The sequence below is a fragment of the Gopherus flavomarginatus genome, chromosome 1 (genome assembly GCF_025201925.1).
Source record: "Gopherus flavomarginatus isolate rGopFla2 chromosome 1, rGopFla2.mat.asm, whole genome shotgun sequence".
In the NCBI taxonomy this organism is placed as follows: domain Eukaryota; kingdom Metazoa; phylum Chordata; order Testudines; family Testudinidae; genus Gopherus; species Gopherus flavomarginatus.
In genome coordinates this window covers 370,286,652-370,302,708 of record NC_066617.1, presented here as the reverse complement: position 1 = coordinate 370,302,708, position 16,057 = coordinate 370,286,652, and the positions used below count along the sequence as shown (strand labels likewise).

Genomic DNA, 16,057 nt, shown 5'->3' with positions numbered 1-16,057 from the left:
CCACTGGGAAGCATTCATGGACAGAGGATTGTTCTCTTGGGATGGACTTCACCTGAGTAAGGAGGGAAATAGACTTCTAGGATGGAGGCTGGCATAACTGATTAAGAGAGCTTTAAACTAGGCATTTGGGGGAGACGGTTGGGAGATGTCCAGGTAATCTCCACACCAGAATTTAACATTGAGAGGGAAGAAAACAAGTAAAGAGAGGATACAACCATGGGCAGAAGAATGGGCATAAGAAGGAAGGTATGGGAAGATACCAGTCTAACAGGTGATGGTGGTGGTAGAATGTCTCTGCTTAACCGGGTAAAGAATGTCAGTGAAGCCAAATGGCAAAAATTAAGATGTCTGTACACTAATGCGAGGAGCCTAGGTAACAAAATGGAGGAGCTAGAGCTACTGGTGCAGGAAGTGAAACCGGATATTATAGGGATAACAGAAACACAGTGGAATAGTACTCATGATTGGAGTTCAGGTATTGAAGGCTATGTGCTGTTTCGGAAAGACAGAAATAAAGGCAAAGGTGGTGGAGTAGCATTGTATATCAACGATGAGGTTAACTGTAAAGAAATAAGAAGTGATGGAATGGATAGAACAGAGTCTGTCTGGGCAAAAATCACATTGGGAAAGAAAGCTACTAGATCCTCTCCTGAGATAGTGCTTGTGGTGTGCTACTGACCACCGGGATCTGATTTGGATATGGATAGAGACCTCTTTAATGTTTTTAATGAAGTAAACACTAATGGGGGCTGTGTGATCATGGGAGACTTTAACTTGTATAATGGAGTAGATGAGATTCTGTGGGGTGGGTGAGATTCTGTGGCCTGCATTGTGTAGGAGGTCAGACTAGATGATCATACTGGTCTCTTCTGACCTTAAAGTCTATGAGTCTATGAAGATTTCTCAAGGGGTCCCATTTCTACTGGTGCCGTGTGCTTTGGGCCCGATCCTGCTAGGGGCTGAGTGCGAGGAGACCGCACAGAATAACAGTGATTAGTTCCCCAGTTGCCTCAGTTTTATTTGCTGCTTGAAATTTATTCACAAACACATTTTCAAAGTTTTATCTCCAGATTAATTGTGAAGGCAGAATTCAGAGCTTATTGCTCTGTGATGAAAGATCTGATGAGGCATATTGCTATTTCCTGAGTGGCTGAAGGCTCCAGAATCTCTGTCCTGTAGATGTCCCTTAGCGTTCCCAGGGCTTCCGGCATCTCTGAGTCTCTGAGTGCCACATGTCAGGCCGTGAGTTGGCATCCTCTGATACTCCCACCTCATATGGCCCCTGGGCTACAGCACACTGCAATTTGACTGTGCCTGCCCTGCAGGTCCGAGTGGGTTCAGCACCTGTGGTTCTTTCCTTTGAGAGGCTGTGAGCAGTGGTGAGATGAGTGACCAGCCAGCCTTCTGGAACCAAAGTGGTGTGTAATGTGAACTGTAGGAATAAAGCGTAACATGGGAGAATAAGAGGGTTTTCAAGAAACAGTCTGTTTGTGTCAGACTCCCAAACCCTACCACTCTAATGGGGAACCAGGCAGGCCGAGGGCCTTCAGACTTCCCAGCGGTGTCTGTGCCTGTCAGTCGGAAAAGTTTCTCAGCAACAGTTGCTCCACCTCTCTACAGACTCCCAAACTAAGAAAAAAAGCTGGATAACGTGGCTAGAGCATGGAAATAGGCTCTTCCTCAGCCTGTAGCTCCGCTGTTGCCTCTCAACCTCCATGAAGTGTTCACTGAGAGATAGTTCTTCTTCAGCTGCTGCTTCCCTTCCTTCATGATTTCCAGCAGTCTATTTTTAAATTAAGAAGAGCCATAGTGGTTTCACACCAATGAGCCTAAGACAAACATCCCAGTAGTTAACCCAATATAGCTATAAGCAAACATCCCAAGAACTCGGTTTAACCTAGGCCACGTCCAGACTAGATATTAAAATCGATTTAGATACGCAACTTCAGCTACGGGAATAACGTACTGAAGTCGAATTTCTAAATCGAGGTACTCACCCGTCTGGACGGCGCGCAATCGATGTCCGCGGCTTTCCGTGTCGATTCCGGAACTCCGTTCGGGTTGATGGAGTTCCGGAATCGATGTAAGCGCGCTCGGGATCGATACATCGCGTCCAGACTAGACGCGATATATCGATCCCCGAGCAATCGATTTTAAACCCGCCGATGCCGCGGTTAGTCTGGACGTGCGCCTACACATTCATTATGGCATGTCAGCTCCATATCTCTCCCAATACTAATTTTGGTTGCCACGTATTTTAGGAATACAGGACAGAGACACTCAGAGAGAGAGAAAGAGAGAGAGAGAGAGAGCGCGACAGACTATTTTTATGCGTGAAATGACGTTCAATTTCCATGTATACTCCATGCATTTGACTTTGAAATCCACTTCCTGCAAACCCTTATTGTGCTTGAATAACAGCTGCTGGGGGTACTATCTACCAGAGAGTGGGAGCTCAGGGAATGAAAAATAATTATACTGACCTCAATGCCTGTTACCACTCCAGATACAGGCTGCAGACTGACAGAACAGAACCTGAGGAGAACCAGTCAGCTACTAACTAAGAGTCAGAGGAGCTACAATACGCCACATACTATTTGCAATGGGTTTGTGCTATTAACTCTTTGTTCAGTGGAACAACTGTATAATGCCGTCACCTGGTAACTGACCAGTAGCTGTTTCAAACACTCACATTCAGGGTCAAGAACACAGTCCCTCTACTATACCTGTGCAGGACTTTCCAAAGAGTCATGAGACAACAGAACCGCTGTTCTGTGTTTCAGCAGAGAAGAGCTCAGGTGCAGGAAAGCGGAGTGTAAGGGTACGTCTACACTATGGGATTATTCCGATTTTACATAAACCGGTTTTATAAAACAGATTGTATAAAGTCGAGCGTACGTGGCCACACTAAGTACATTAATTCGGCAGTGTGCGTCCATGGTCCGAGGCTAATGTCTATTTCCGGAGCATTGCACTGTGGGTAGCTATTCCATAGCTATCCCATAGTTTCTGCAGTCTCCTGCCCCTTAAAATTCTGGGTTGAGAGCCCAGTGGCTGATGGGGCAAAAATCATTGTCGCGTGTGGTTCTGGGTAAATGCCTTCAGTCATTCCTTCCTCCGGGAAAGCAGCGGCAGACAATCATTTTGCGCCCTTTTTCCCTGGATTGCCCTGGCAGACGCCATAGCACGGCAACCATGGAGCCCGCTCAGCTTTTTTTTTGCTTTTTTTTTTTACAGTCACCGTATGTGTACTGGATGCCGCGTACAGAGGCGATATTCCAGCGCGACACAGCAGCATTCATTTGCTTTTGCATGATAGCAGAGATGGTTATCAGTCATTCTGTACTGTCTGCTGCCGGTGTAAATGGGCAATGAAATGATGGTTATCTGTCTTTCTATGCTGTCTACTGCTATCATGGGTGCCCCTGGCTGAGATTGGCTGGGGGTGCAAAGGCAAAGCTGGGAATGACTCCCTGAGTCAATTCCTTCTTTATGGTTTCTAAAAATAGAGTCAGTCCTGCCTAGAATATGGGTCAAGTGTGCTAGAGAACCAGTGTATCACAGAGCACAGCTGCTCCATGCCAGATCCCACAGAAATGATGAGCTACATAACATTCACCGGGGGTGCCCCTGCAACAACCCCATCTGTTGCTTCCCTCCTCCCCCAACCTTCCTGGGCTACCGTGGCAGTGTCCCCCCATTTGTGTCATGAAGTTGTAAAGAATGCAGGAATAAGAAACAATGACTTGTTATTGAGATAAAATGAGGGGGAGGCAGCCTCCTGGTGCTATGACAGTCCAGGCAGGACATTACGCGGTGCGGGGGAGAGGAGCCCAGCATCCCGCTGATATGATAGTCCAGGCAGTACAGAATCTTTTCTTTACACAGGAAAGGAAGGGGACTGATGGAGCTCAGCCCCACTTGCTATGATGAAAACAGTTATCAGCCATTCTGTATCATCTACTGGGAATAACCAGGAATCATTCCTGTTTTTACCCAGGCGCCCCCAGCCAACCTCACCTGAAGCAAGCCAAGAGCACTCACAGGCTGATAGTAACAACAGATATCATTCACATTGTACCATCTGCCACCAGGGAAGGGAGAGGAGTGGATACTGCTCTTCACTGCTGCAGTATCGCGTCTACCACCAGCATTCAGTAGACGTAGGGTGACATGAAAAAAGTCAAGAAACGATTTCTTTCCCTTTTCTTTCAAATGGTGGGGGGAGGGAGTAAAATTGATGAGCTATACCCTGAACCACGGTGAACAATGTGTTTGAACCTACAGGCACTGGGAACTCAGCCAAGAATGCAAATACTTTTCGGAGACTGCTGTGGACTGTGGGATAGCTGGAGTCCTCAGTACCCCTCCCTCCCTCCATGAGCGCCCATTTGATTCTTTGGCTTTCCGTTATGCTTGTCACGCAGCACTGTGTAGCCTGGAGATTTTTTTCAAAGGCTTTGGCATTTCGTCTTCTGTAACAGAGCTTTGATAGAACAGATTTGTCTCCCCATACAGCGATCAGATCCAGTATCTCCCGTACGGTCCATGCTGGAGCTCTTTTTGGATTTGGGACTGCATCGCCACCCGTGCTGATCAGAGCTCCACGCTGGGCAAACAGGAAATGTAATTCAAAAGTTTGCGGGGCATTTCCTGTTTACCTGGCCACTGCATCCGAGTTCAGATTGCTGTCCAGAGCGGTCACAGTGGTGCACTGTGAGATACTGCCCGGAGGCCAATACCGTTGATTTGCGGCCACACTAACCCTAATCCGATATGGTAATACCGATTTTAGCGCTACTCCTCTCATTTGGGAAGAGTACAGAAACCGATTTAAAGAGCCCTTTATATTGATATTAAGGGCCTCATAGTGTGGATGGGTGCGCCGTTAAATCGGTTTAACGCTGCTAAATTCGGTTTCAATGCATAGTGTAGACCAAGCCTAAGAGTGTTTATATGTAATTTACGCCCATCACTGCTTACACAAGAATGGTAAAGTAAAGTGCACACTCAACTGGATATTAGTGCAAACCTAGTGTTTTCACTATTCACCCATATGTGACACTAACTCCACACCTGCCCAACTGAAGTAACTGTCTGTGTTAGCTTGTAACATGCCAAATATCTACAGACCATTCCATGAGAAGAGGATGAAGTGAGGATGAAGAGAAGGCTGTAGGATGATTGAACTCTGGATTCAGTCAACATTGGCCAGGCAAAGCACTTCAGTTCCTCTTGGATGGATTTTTGATGATCAGAGCATATCACTGGGAAAATTTGGTAAGGGAAAGTTAACAGAGCCCAGTTCTGACTGAATTTATACTTGTAAATCTGGAGCATTGCCGTTCAAGTCAATGATATTAAATTAAGAACTTCTGCCTAAGAAGAATGTATATCATGTACTGCAAAGAGGCAGTGGCTTCATTTGGACTCTCAGGAGTGGAGAATATATATATATAATATGGCAATGAAACACATTTATAAATAGCTTCAGTGCGGGACAGATAAATACAGTGACAGTTTAACCCATGCATTTGCAATGTATTTACATCAATGGGGCCAAGAGTTTAGCAGGATTCAAAGAGGGACTGGATGTTTATATAGATAAACAGAAAATCCAACTAAAGTAGTGAAGATTGCTTCAAAAACCCTCTGATGGGCTCTAAACGTTCCTGATTTGCACTGCAAAATTTGTCTAATTAGTGGATGCAGGTTATTTGAAAAGCTGCCTATTGCAGGGTTGTCTTCCATTTCCTCTGAAGCATCTGGAACTGGCCACTGGATACTAGGTTAGATAAACTACGGGTCTGATCCACTCTGGCAATGTCCATCTGCCTATTTATTGTGTAAATCCAAGACTATGTTTTTGCTGATCTTCCTTGAGCTCCTGGAGTCTCTAGACTTGCACTGAGAGCAGAAAGATGTCTCGCTAAATGTCATCCAATCTCCTGTCCTTTTTCCTTTTAGGAAGGAAAGTTCAGAACTCCTCGGACCTGCCCAGTACATTATGTCAGCTGTCAATAACACCAAATTCAACTCTGCAGTGTTCCTTCTCACCGGGTTCCCAGGTGAGGAAGACATCCATCTCTGGATTTCTATCCCCTTCTGCTTAAATGTATCTTATTTCGATAGTAGGAAATTCAGATCATTCTCTTCATTATAAAAACAGATCCAAGCCTCCATGAGTCAATGTATATTTTCCTTTCCATGTTGGCCATCACAGACCTTGCCTTATCGATATCCACCATGCCAACGACACTGGGTATATTCTTTTTTAACTCTAGGGAGATCAGCTTTGATGCCTGTTTTGCCCAGCTGTTCTTCATCCACTTGCTCGAATGCATTGAATCTTTATACTCTTGTTGATGGCCTTTGACCGCTTCATTGCGATCCGTAACCCACTGAGATATGCCTCCATCTTAACTCTGCCAAGAATAGGCAAGATGGGACTGGTGTGTGTGCTAAGAGGGGTGGCTGTAATTCTCCCGCTCCCTTTTCTTCTTCAACGGTTCCAATATTGTCGATCCAATATCCTCTCCCATTGTTACTGCATAAACCAGGAGGTCATGAAGATGGCTTGTTCGGATATAAGAGTAAACAGTATCTATGGCTTGTCGATTGCACTCTTGACAGTGGGGTTGGACTCGCTGCTCATCTTCCTCTCTTATGTGATGATCCTTAAAACAGTGCTGAGCATCACGACCCAAGTGGAGTGTCTTAGGGCCCTGAACACCTGCATCTCCCACCTCTGTGCTGTCCTGCTCTTCTACATGCCAATGATCGGCCTTTCCATGGTACATAGATTCGGGGAGGACTCTTCTCACTTGCTTCAGATTCTCCTGGGCTACGTCTACCTGCTCATCCCACCTCTGATGAACCCAATTGTGTATAGCGTGAAAAGCAAACACCTTCGTGAGAGGATAATCAGGGTGTTCATCAAGTGAAGAGTCAGTTCATCATCCAGCTCCAAAACTGGTGACACAGGATGCGAAAAATATGGGCCACCTATTCCGTCCTGGACCCTTAAACCTGAGACAACATGAGATACTGATCCGTGCTATGTAGAGACAGGTTCAGAGAGGGTCTAAGACCTGGAACAATGGGAGAGGAGCTGGTGAGGGAGGACAGTGCAATGGGAGAAGGAAGCCAAGGCAGGCAGCAGCGTTTTAAAAGTGACTTTGTTCACGGAAAGCCAGGGAACTAGTGGGATCTTGGCCCATAAAGAGCCACATCAGTGGCTGCTCCAACCTCATAATTCCTCTCAATACAGTCAATAAAGAGAAGGGATGTGGATGTTGTTTCCCATTACACTTGGCCTGTCACTGTCCTGTCTCTGGTTAAACATCCACAGGCCATAAAAAAGGCTGCAGAGCTGTTTCTGCAGTCACACCCCTCGGCCCTTCCCGAGCGCTCTGGGTGCTGTGTGATCTATGAGAACTGCAGCAGCTGTGGCCAGGGGCTACTGAAAGGGCACAGACATTCACCCTTCCCCTATGCCCTCAGCCAGGTCTTTGTGACAGTGTCATCTCAGACACATGATTAACGCAAGGAGTCCCGGGAGAAGCCATTCAGGCAGCCCCCGACCCCCATTCAATGGCTTTGCACACAACACACATCTGAGGACGCTTCCCTCCGAGACATAGCAGAGTGGCATGTGTGAGTGAAGGCCTGACACACAGGAGTCCTGGCAAGAGACTCAGACCTAGGTTCCTTCCTCCTCCCCCCATTTGTGCTGCCCCAGCAGGGAAGAGGGGTGGAAACGGTCCTCATCTCCCCCACAGAGTCACAGCTAGTGCCTATCTGCCCTTCTCATTCACTGCGGGGTGACCACCTTTTAAAAATCAGAAAAGGGACAGAGGCAGGAGCCCCACTCCCTCTGTGACACTGCCCCACCCCTCTTCTTCCCCCGTGAGGCCCCACCCCCTGCTCCCCTTTTCCCCCAAGGCTCCACCCACTCTCCAGGCCAGAAGCTATAGCTGGGCCATGGTGAAATGTGTCTAGGGAGCTAGAACCACTGTGAGGACCACCAGATCCTCCACCTGCCCTGGACAGAGGGCTGGAGGGCTCAACAGAAGCCTCCAGCCTGTGTCTCTGCCTCACAGGATGCACCCCAGGGGAGATGGAGAATCTGGGGCTCCCCACCCCAGCCTTGGCTCCCAGGATAGCTCTTACCATGGTCCAGCTTGTGGCCTGGCCAGGGGGGCAGAGCCTCATGGGAAGTGGAGTAGGGGGAGGGGCCTAGTGGGAAGAGATGGGGCATGTGGCAGGGCCTCTGCAGAAAAGGAGCATGGGTTGCAGCAAGCCTGAACTGATTCCCACCCCAAAAAAGAGTTTGGTGGGGCGGTTCCTGAGAAAAGGGGAAGGATGTGGCCAGAGGGTAGGAAATCTTGAGTTTTAGAGAAGACTGGATTAATGCGACCCCACAAAGGAGGCTATTGTTTTAAATACTTCTGTCTGAGAATAAATTATTGTTCTTATTATTACCTTGGAGGTAAGGGAAAGATGTGTGCAGGCCTACCTCAGGCCACTAGGGGGCACTCTGGTGTGACCCCCATCCCCACGGCCTTAGCAAGAATGAGCTGTGCACTTGAAAGCTGTTACGAGTGGGCTGAGTTTCGCTCAGCCCCTGGGCTGCTCTGAATCCCACTGATGCAGGAGAAGAACAGGCCAGCAAATCAAACCCCTGCAACTGGCTTTTTGCCATCCCTGCTGTCTGCAGTGAAGCGGGGAGCTCTGCTGGTGCAGCAGAGATTCCAGCCATACTTCTCACTGCTCGGATGGCTGGAAGGCTGGCCCTGTGTTGTGGGCATTGCTCTATGACTCAAGACAGCTGGGTTTGATTCCTTTGCCATGTGTGACCATGGGGGAGCCATTGGGTGTCTCTGAGCCCCTGCACAGGTGGATTATAGCCCTGCCCTGCCTCACAGCGGTGTCAGGAGGATAAATACATTCCAGGTGACCAGATACTCTGGGACCCTAAGATCAGGGCTGTGTCAGGGTTCCACAGAGCAACACCTCTGACATTTGTCTATAAAAGTTTTCTTACATCAGCCTCCTGTGACAACTGCTTCTGGGAAGCCCCATGACTACAGCACCTTGGTGTCTGTGGCAAATTAAGGGGTCCCCAAGAGTGATAGTGAGGGAATGTAGTTGAAGTGTGAGGGTGGTGTTTGGGGTGTCATGATTTGGAGCCTTTCAGCACAGTCACCAGACCGGTGTTTGCAGCCATTGAGGCTGAATGGATGTAACTTCCAAACAATGGAGTAACAGCCACAGGGGCCTCATCTTAGACAGCTTTGTTGGGAGAAAGCAGTCTGAGGTCAAAGATCAGCTCCACAGCTTGGCCCAAGTAACATGGGCACGGCTGAGCACTGTGGTGAGTGGGCCCATTCTCACACAGGTTTCAAACAATTTGTCTAATACTGAAGTTAGAATTACTTGCCTGCAATTTGCAGCCTCTCCGATGACTCCTTGTCCTTTACGGTGAAGACCTCTGGTATCAGCGGCTCCCCTTCTAGCAGAAATTGGGTACGTTGGCAGGTTTCACTATCTTTAAAGTGTGAAGTTAAGGGTAAAGACTGCAAGCTCTTTATCTTGGCAGATGTTCTGTGCAGCAGCAAAGGAATCAGCTGGGCTGTCGGAGTGTCTCAGTGACATTGGCTGGAGGGCGGGCAGCACTAGGTAGCATGGAAACCCCTCCCCGACATCTGTCCATAGTCCTCAGTGGGTTGTTGAAGCTACACAGAAATCTGACATTCAAATGTGTTAAAACTCCAAAGCCCTGAGTCAAGATTTCTCACAGGGTCCCATTTCTAGAATTACGGGAGGTATTGGATCCGATCGTCCCAGTGGCTGAGCGCGAGGAGGCTGCACGCAATATCAGTGACTAGTTCCCAGATCGCTTCAGGTGTATTTGCTGCTGGAAATTTAATCAGTAAAACATTTTCAAAGGTCTGATGAGGCATTTTTCTATTTCCTGACTGGCTGAGGGTCTCTAGAATCTCTCTCCTGTAGATAACCCTTAGAGTTCCTGGTCTACCGGCATCTCTTCTCCCTCTCTGATCTCTGAATGCCACATATCAGGCCTTGTACCCTTCTCTCTCATGGGATCCCCGATCCTCCTACCCTCTCAGTGGCCCCAGGTGTACAGCACATTGTGGTTCAACTGTGCTTACCCTGCAGGTCCGAATGAGTTCAGCACCTGTGTTTCTTCCCTTTGTGAGGCTGTGAATAGTGGTGAGATGAGTGACCAGCCAGCCTTCTTGAACCAAAGTGGTGTATAATGTGAGCTTTAGGAATAAAGCGTAACATGGGAGAATAACAGGGTTTTCAAAAATCAGTCTGAATGCGTCTGACTCCAAACCCAACTACTTTAACGGGGACCCAGGCAGACCAAGGGCCTTCAGACTTCCCCAGTGGTGTCTGTGCCTGTCAGTCAGAAAAGTTTCTCAACAACAGCTGCCCCACCTCTGTACAGACTCCCAGAACTGGGAAAACAAGCTGGGTATTGTGGCTAGAAACAGTAAATAGGTTCTTCCCAGTTTGTAGCTCCAGTGTTGTCTCTCAACCTCCTTGAGTTGCTTACTGAGAGATTGTTTTTTCTTCAGCTGTTGCTCCCATCCTTCATGTTTTCCAGCAGCCTGTTATGATATTAAAAGAGCCATACTGCTTTCACCCAATATAGCATAACAGAACCATCCCAATAGTTAACCCAATGAAACACTTTTAGCAATCACTTCACAGCAGGACAGATAAATAGAATTACAATTTTCCCCAGTGGACTTCCATGTGTTTACAAACATCTCATGATATAACGGACCACACTCAGTTGTGGAGGGCTAGAAAGAGTGTCTGTGGGAAAGTTACAATTGTAAAATCACACAGTGCTCAAGTACACTGTGGGACTCCCAGCCACAAGAGATCAGTGAGGACAAGAGTTTCGCAGGATTCAAAGAGGGACTGGATGTTTATATAGATAACCATAAAATCCAGTTAGAGTAGAGGGGATAGTTTCAAAAACTCTTCGATGAGCACCAAACCTTCCTGATTTGCACCACAACGTTTGTCTAATAAGTGGGTACAGGTTATTTCCAAGCTCCTTATTGCAGAGCGTCTTCCAGTTCCTCTGAAGCACCCGGAACAGGCCACTGGATACTAGGCTAGATAAAAATATTGCTCAGGCTGCAGGGTGAAATCAGGAAGGCCCAATCACACTTGGAGTTGCAGCTAACAAGAGATGTTCAGAGTAACAAGAAGGGTTTCTTCAGGTATGTTAGCAACAAGAAGAAAGTCAAGGAAAGTGTGGGCCCCTTACAGAATGAGGGAGGCAACCTAGTGACAAAGGATGTGGAAAAAGCTAATGTATTCAATGATTTTTTTGCCTCTGTCTTCGCAAACGAGGTCAGCTCCCAGACTGCTGCATTGGGCAGCAGAGTATGGGGAGGAGGTGACCAGCCCTCTGTGGAGAAAGAAGTGGTCCGGGACTGTCATGAACAGATAGCTAAGGGTTAATGTCTCTTTCACCTGAAAAAAAAAGTAACCTGAAGCACCTGACCAGAGGACCAATCAGGAAACCGGATTTTTTCAACTCTGGGTGGAGGAAAGTTTGTGTCTGAGTTCTTTGTCTTCTGCCTGCATCTCTCTCAGCTAGAGAAGGATTTTTCTATTTCCTGCTTTCTAATCTTCTGTTTCCAAGTTGTGAGTACAAAGTTGGTTTTTTGTTTTGTATTTACATGTCTATAGTTGCTGGAGTGCTTTAAATTGTATTCTTTTGAATAAGGCTGTTTATTTACTATTCTTTTAAGCAATTGACCCTGTATTTGTCATCTTAATACAGAGAGACCATTTTTATGTATTTTTCTTTCTTTTTATATAAAGCTTTCTTTTAAGACCTGGTGGAGTTTTTCTTTAGTGGGAAACTTCAGGGAATTGGGTCTGCAGCTCACCAGGGAATTGGTGGGAGGAAGAAGTCAGAGGGAAATCTGTGTGTGTTAGATTTGCTAGCTTGATTTTGCATTCCCTCTGGGTGAAGAGGGAGGTAATTCTGTTCTCCAGGACTGGGAACGGGGAGGGTGGAGTCGCTCTGCTTAGATTCACGGAGGTTTCTTCTGTGTAGCTCTCCAGGAGCACCTGGAGGGGGGAAGGGAAAAGATTTCTTTCCCTTTGTTGTGAGACTCAAGGGTTTGGGTCTTGGGGTCCCCAGGGAAGGTTTTTGTGGGGACCAGAGTGCCCCAAAACACTCTAATTTTTTGGGTGGTGGCAGCAGTACCAGATCCAAGCTGGTAACTAAGCTTGGAGGTTTTCATGCTAACCCCCATATTTTGGACGCTAAGGTCCAAATCTGGGACTAGGTTATGACAGGGACTATATAGAAAAACTGCACGAGCAGAAGTCCATGGGCCGGAAGTGCTGCATCCGATGGTGCTAAAGGAATTGGCGGATGTGATTGCAGACCCATTGGCCATTATCTTTGAAAATTCTTGGTGATTGGGGTAGGTCCCGGATGACTGGAAAAATGCTACTGTAGTGCCCATTTTTGAAAAAAGGAAGAAGGAGGATCCAGGGAACTACAGACCAGTCAGCCTCACCTCAATCCCTGGAAAAATCATGGAGCAGGTCCTCAAGGAATCAATTCTGAAGCACTTAGAGGAGAGGAATGTGATCAGGAACAGTCAGCATGGATTCACCAAGGGCAAGTCATGCCTGACTAGCCTGATTGCCCTCTATGAGGAGACAATTGGGTCTGCACTGAGAGTAAAGAGATGTTTCATTAAATATCATCTAGTCTCCTGTACTTTTTCCTTTTAGGAAGGAAAGTTCAGAACTCCTCAGACATGCGCAGTCCATAATGTCAGCTGCAAATGACACCAAATTGAACTCTGCAGTGTTCCTTCTCACTGGGATACCTGGGCAGGAAGACGTCCATCTCTGGATCTCTGTCCCCTTCTGTTTAATGTATGTTATTTCAATAGCAGGAAATTCAGTCATTCTGTTCATTATAAAAACAGATCCAAGCCTCCATGAGCCCATGTACATTTTCCTCTCCATGTTGGCTGTCACAGACCTTGGCTTGTCGATATCCAGCATGCCGACGACACTGGGTATATTCTTGTTGAACTCTAGAGAGATCAGCCTCAATGCCTGTTTTGCCCAACTGTTCTTCATCCACGTGCTTAAAGGCACTGAATCCTCTGTGCTCTTGTTGATGGCCTTTGACCGCTATATCGTGATCCATGACCCACTGAGATATGCTTCCATCTTAACCCTGCCAAGAATAGCCAAGATGGGACTGGTGTGTGTGCTAAGAGGGGTGGCTCTAATACTCCCAAACCCTTTTCTCCTTCAACGGTTTCAATACTGTCGAGCCAATGTCCTCTCCCATTCCTACTGCCTGCACCAAGAGGTCATGAAGATGGCTTGTTCGGATATCAGAGTGAACAGCATCTATGGCTTGTCGGTTACAATCTTTACAGTGTGGTTGGACTCACTGCTCATCTTTCTCTCTTATGTGATGATCCTCAAGACAGTGCTGAGCATCACGTCCCATGCAAAGTGTCTTAGGGCTCTGAACACCTGCGTCTCTCACCTCTGCGCTGTCCTGCTCTTCTACACGCCAATGATCACCCTCTCTGTGATGCACAGATTTGCGGGGGGGTCTTCTCCTTTGCTTCAGATTCTCCTGGGCTATATCTATGTTCTTGTCCCACCCGTGATGAATCCAATTGTGTACAGCATGAAAAGCAAACACCTTCGTGCGAGGATAATCAGGGTGTTCATCAAGTGAAAGGTCAGTTCATCATCCAGCTCCAGTGCTGACGACAAGGGAGACGAAAAATACAGGCCACCTATTCTATCATGGACCCTTAAATCAAAAACGACATGAGCTACTGATCTCCACTATGTAGAGACAGGTTCAGACGGGGTCTAAGTCCTGGAGTAACTGGAGAGCGGCTGGTGAGGGATGACAATGCACTTGGGGAAGGAGACCAAGGCAGGCAGTAGCGTTTAAAAAGTGACTTTGTGGAGAGCCAGGGGACAGGTGGGATATTGGCACCTAAAGAGCCACATCAGTGGCTGCCCCAACCTCAGAATTCCTCTCGATACAGACAATAAAGAGAAGGAAGGTAGATGTTGTTTCCCATTCCACCTGGCCTGTCACTGTCCCATCTGTGATTCAACATTCATATGCTATGAAAAAAGCTGCAGAGCTGTTCTTCTGGCACAATCCTGGCCCTTCCTGAGCTCTCTGGTTGCTGTGTGATCCATGGGGGCTGCATCAGCTGTGGACAGGAGCTATTCGAGGGACACGGACACTCACCCTTCCCCTACACCCTCAGCCAGGTGTTTGTGACTGAGTCATGTCAGACACATGATTAACACAGGAGCCCCAGAAGAAGCCATTCAGGCTGTCAATAACCTATTCCCAGATTTGGACCTTAGCGTCCAAAATATGGGGGTTAGCATGAAAACCTCCAAGCTTAGTTACCAGCTTGGACCTGGTACTGCTGCCACCACCCAAAAATTAGAGTGTTTTGGGGCACTCTGGTCCCCCAAAAAACCTTCCCTGGGGACCCCCAGACCCAAATCCCTTGAGTCTCACAACAAAGGGAAATAAACCTTTTCCCTTCCCCCCCGCTCCAGGTGTTCCTGGAGAGATACACAGAAGCAAACTCCGTGAAGCTAAACAGAGGGATTCCACCCTCCCTGTTCCCAGCCTGGAGAACAGAATTACCGAGAGTCAATCTCTCTTCCCCCCTCACCCAGAGGGAATGCAAAGTCAGGCTAGTACATCTAACACACCCAGGTTTCCCCCTGACTTCTTCCTCCCACCAATTCCCTGGTGAGTACAGACTCTATTCCCTGGAGTTCCCCAGTAAAGAAAAACTCCAACAGGTCTTAAAAAGAAGGCTTTATATAAAAAGAAAGAAAAATACATAAAAATGGTCTCTCTGTATTAAGATGACAAATACAGGGTCAATTGCTTAAAAGAATAGTAAATAAACAGCCTTATTCAAAAAGAATACAATTCAAAGCTCTCCAGCAACTATAGACATGTAAATACAAACAAAAAACCAACTTTGTACTCACAACTTGGAAACAGAAGATTAGAAAGCAGGAAATAGAAAAATCCTTCTCATAGCTGAGAGAGTCAGGCAGACAGAAGACAAAAAACTCAGACACAAACTTCCCTCCACTCAGAGTTGAAAAAATCCTCTTTCCTGATTGGTCCTTTGGTCAGGTGCTTCAGGTTACTTTTTTTCCAGGTGAAAGAGACATTAACCCTTAGCTATCTGTTTATGACACAGGCAACCTCTCTACTCCCATTCATGGCTCTGCACACAACACACCTCTGAGCCCGCTCCCCACCGAGGCAGAGCAGAGCTGCATGCATGAGTGAGGATATGATACACAAGAGTCCTGGGAAGAGACTCAGGCCCAGGTTCCCTCCTCCTCCCCTCCATTTGTGCTGCCCCAGCAATGGAAAGGAGTGGAAATAGTCCTCATCTCCCCAACAGAGGCACAGCCAGCTCCAATCCCAGCCCAGCCCATTCACTGCAGGGTGACCACCTTTTCAAAATCAAAAGAGGGATAGAGGCAGGAGCTCCGCCCCCTCTGTGACACTGCCCCACTCCTCTTCTCCCCCATGAGGCCCCACCCTCTTCTCCCCTTCTTCCCCTAAGGCTCCACCCTCTCTCCAGGCCAGAAGCTATAGCTGGGCCATGGTGAAATGTGTCCGGGGAGCTAGAACCACTGTGAGGACCACCAGATCCTCCAGCTGCCCTGGACAGGAGGCTGAGGGACCCAAGAGAAGCCCCCTGCCTGTGTCCCTGTCCCCCAGGATGCACCCCAGGGTTGTTGGAGAGTCTGAGGCTCCCCACAGCAGCCTGAGGTCCTGGAGTTACTCTTCCCACGGCCTGGCTGGTGGCCTGGCTGGGGGAAAAAGCCTCAGAGGAAGTGGAGGAGTAGGGGGAAGGGCTTAGTGGGAAGAGATGGGACAGGGGATGGGGACTCCTTGGAAAAGGAGCAGGGGTTGTGGCAAGACTGCTTCAATGTTCAC

At 47.7% G+C, this 16,057-nt stretch overlaps 1 protein-coding gene and 1 pseudogene across 1 annotated transcript; both read left to right on the top strand.

Annotated features, from left to right (window-relative positions):
* Positions 1-5,974: 5,974 nt before the first annotated feature.
* LOC127037253 (olfactory receptor 51G2-like) lies at positions 5,975-6,944 on the top strand (annotated as a pseudogene).
* Positions 6,945-12,814: 5,870 nt separating this feature from the next.
* On the top strand, positions 12,815-13,783 carry LOC127036747 (olfactory receptor 51G2-like). Its single transcript, XM_050927974.1, has one exon. The coding sequence runs from the start codon at positions 12,848-12,850 to the stop codon at positions 13,781-13,783; it is 936 nt and encodes a 311-aa protein (XP_050783931.1). The 5' UTR covers positions 12,815-12,847.
* The last annotated feature ends 2,274 nt before the right edge of the window (positions 13,784-16,057 follow it).

Excerpts from the sequence above, each read along its gene's own strand:
- LOC127036747 (XM_050927974.1), top strand. The coding sequence starts at position 12,848 with ATGTCAGCTGCAAATGACACCAAATTGAACTCTGCAGTGTTCCTTCTC.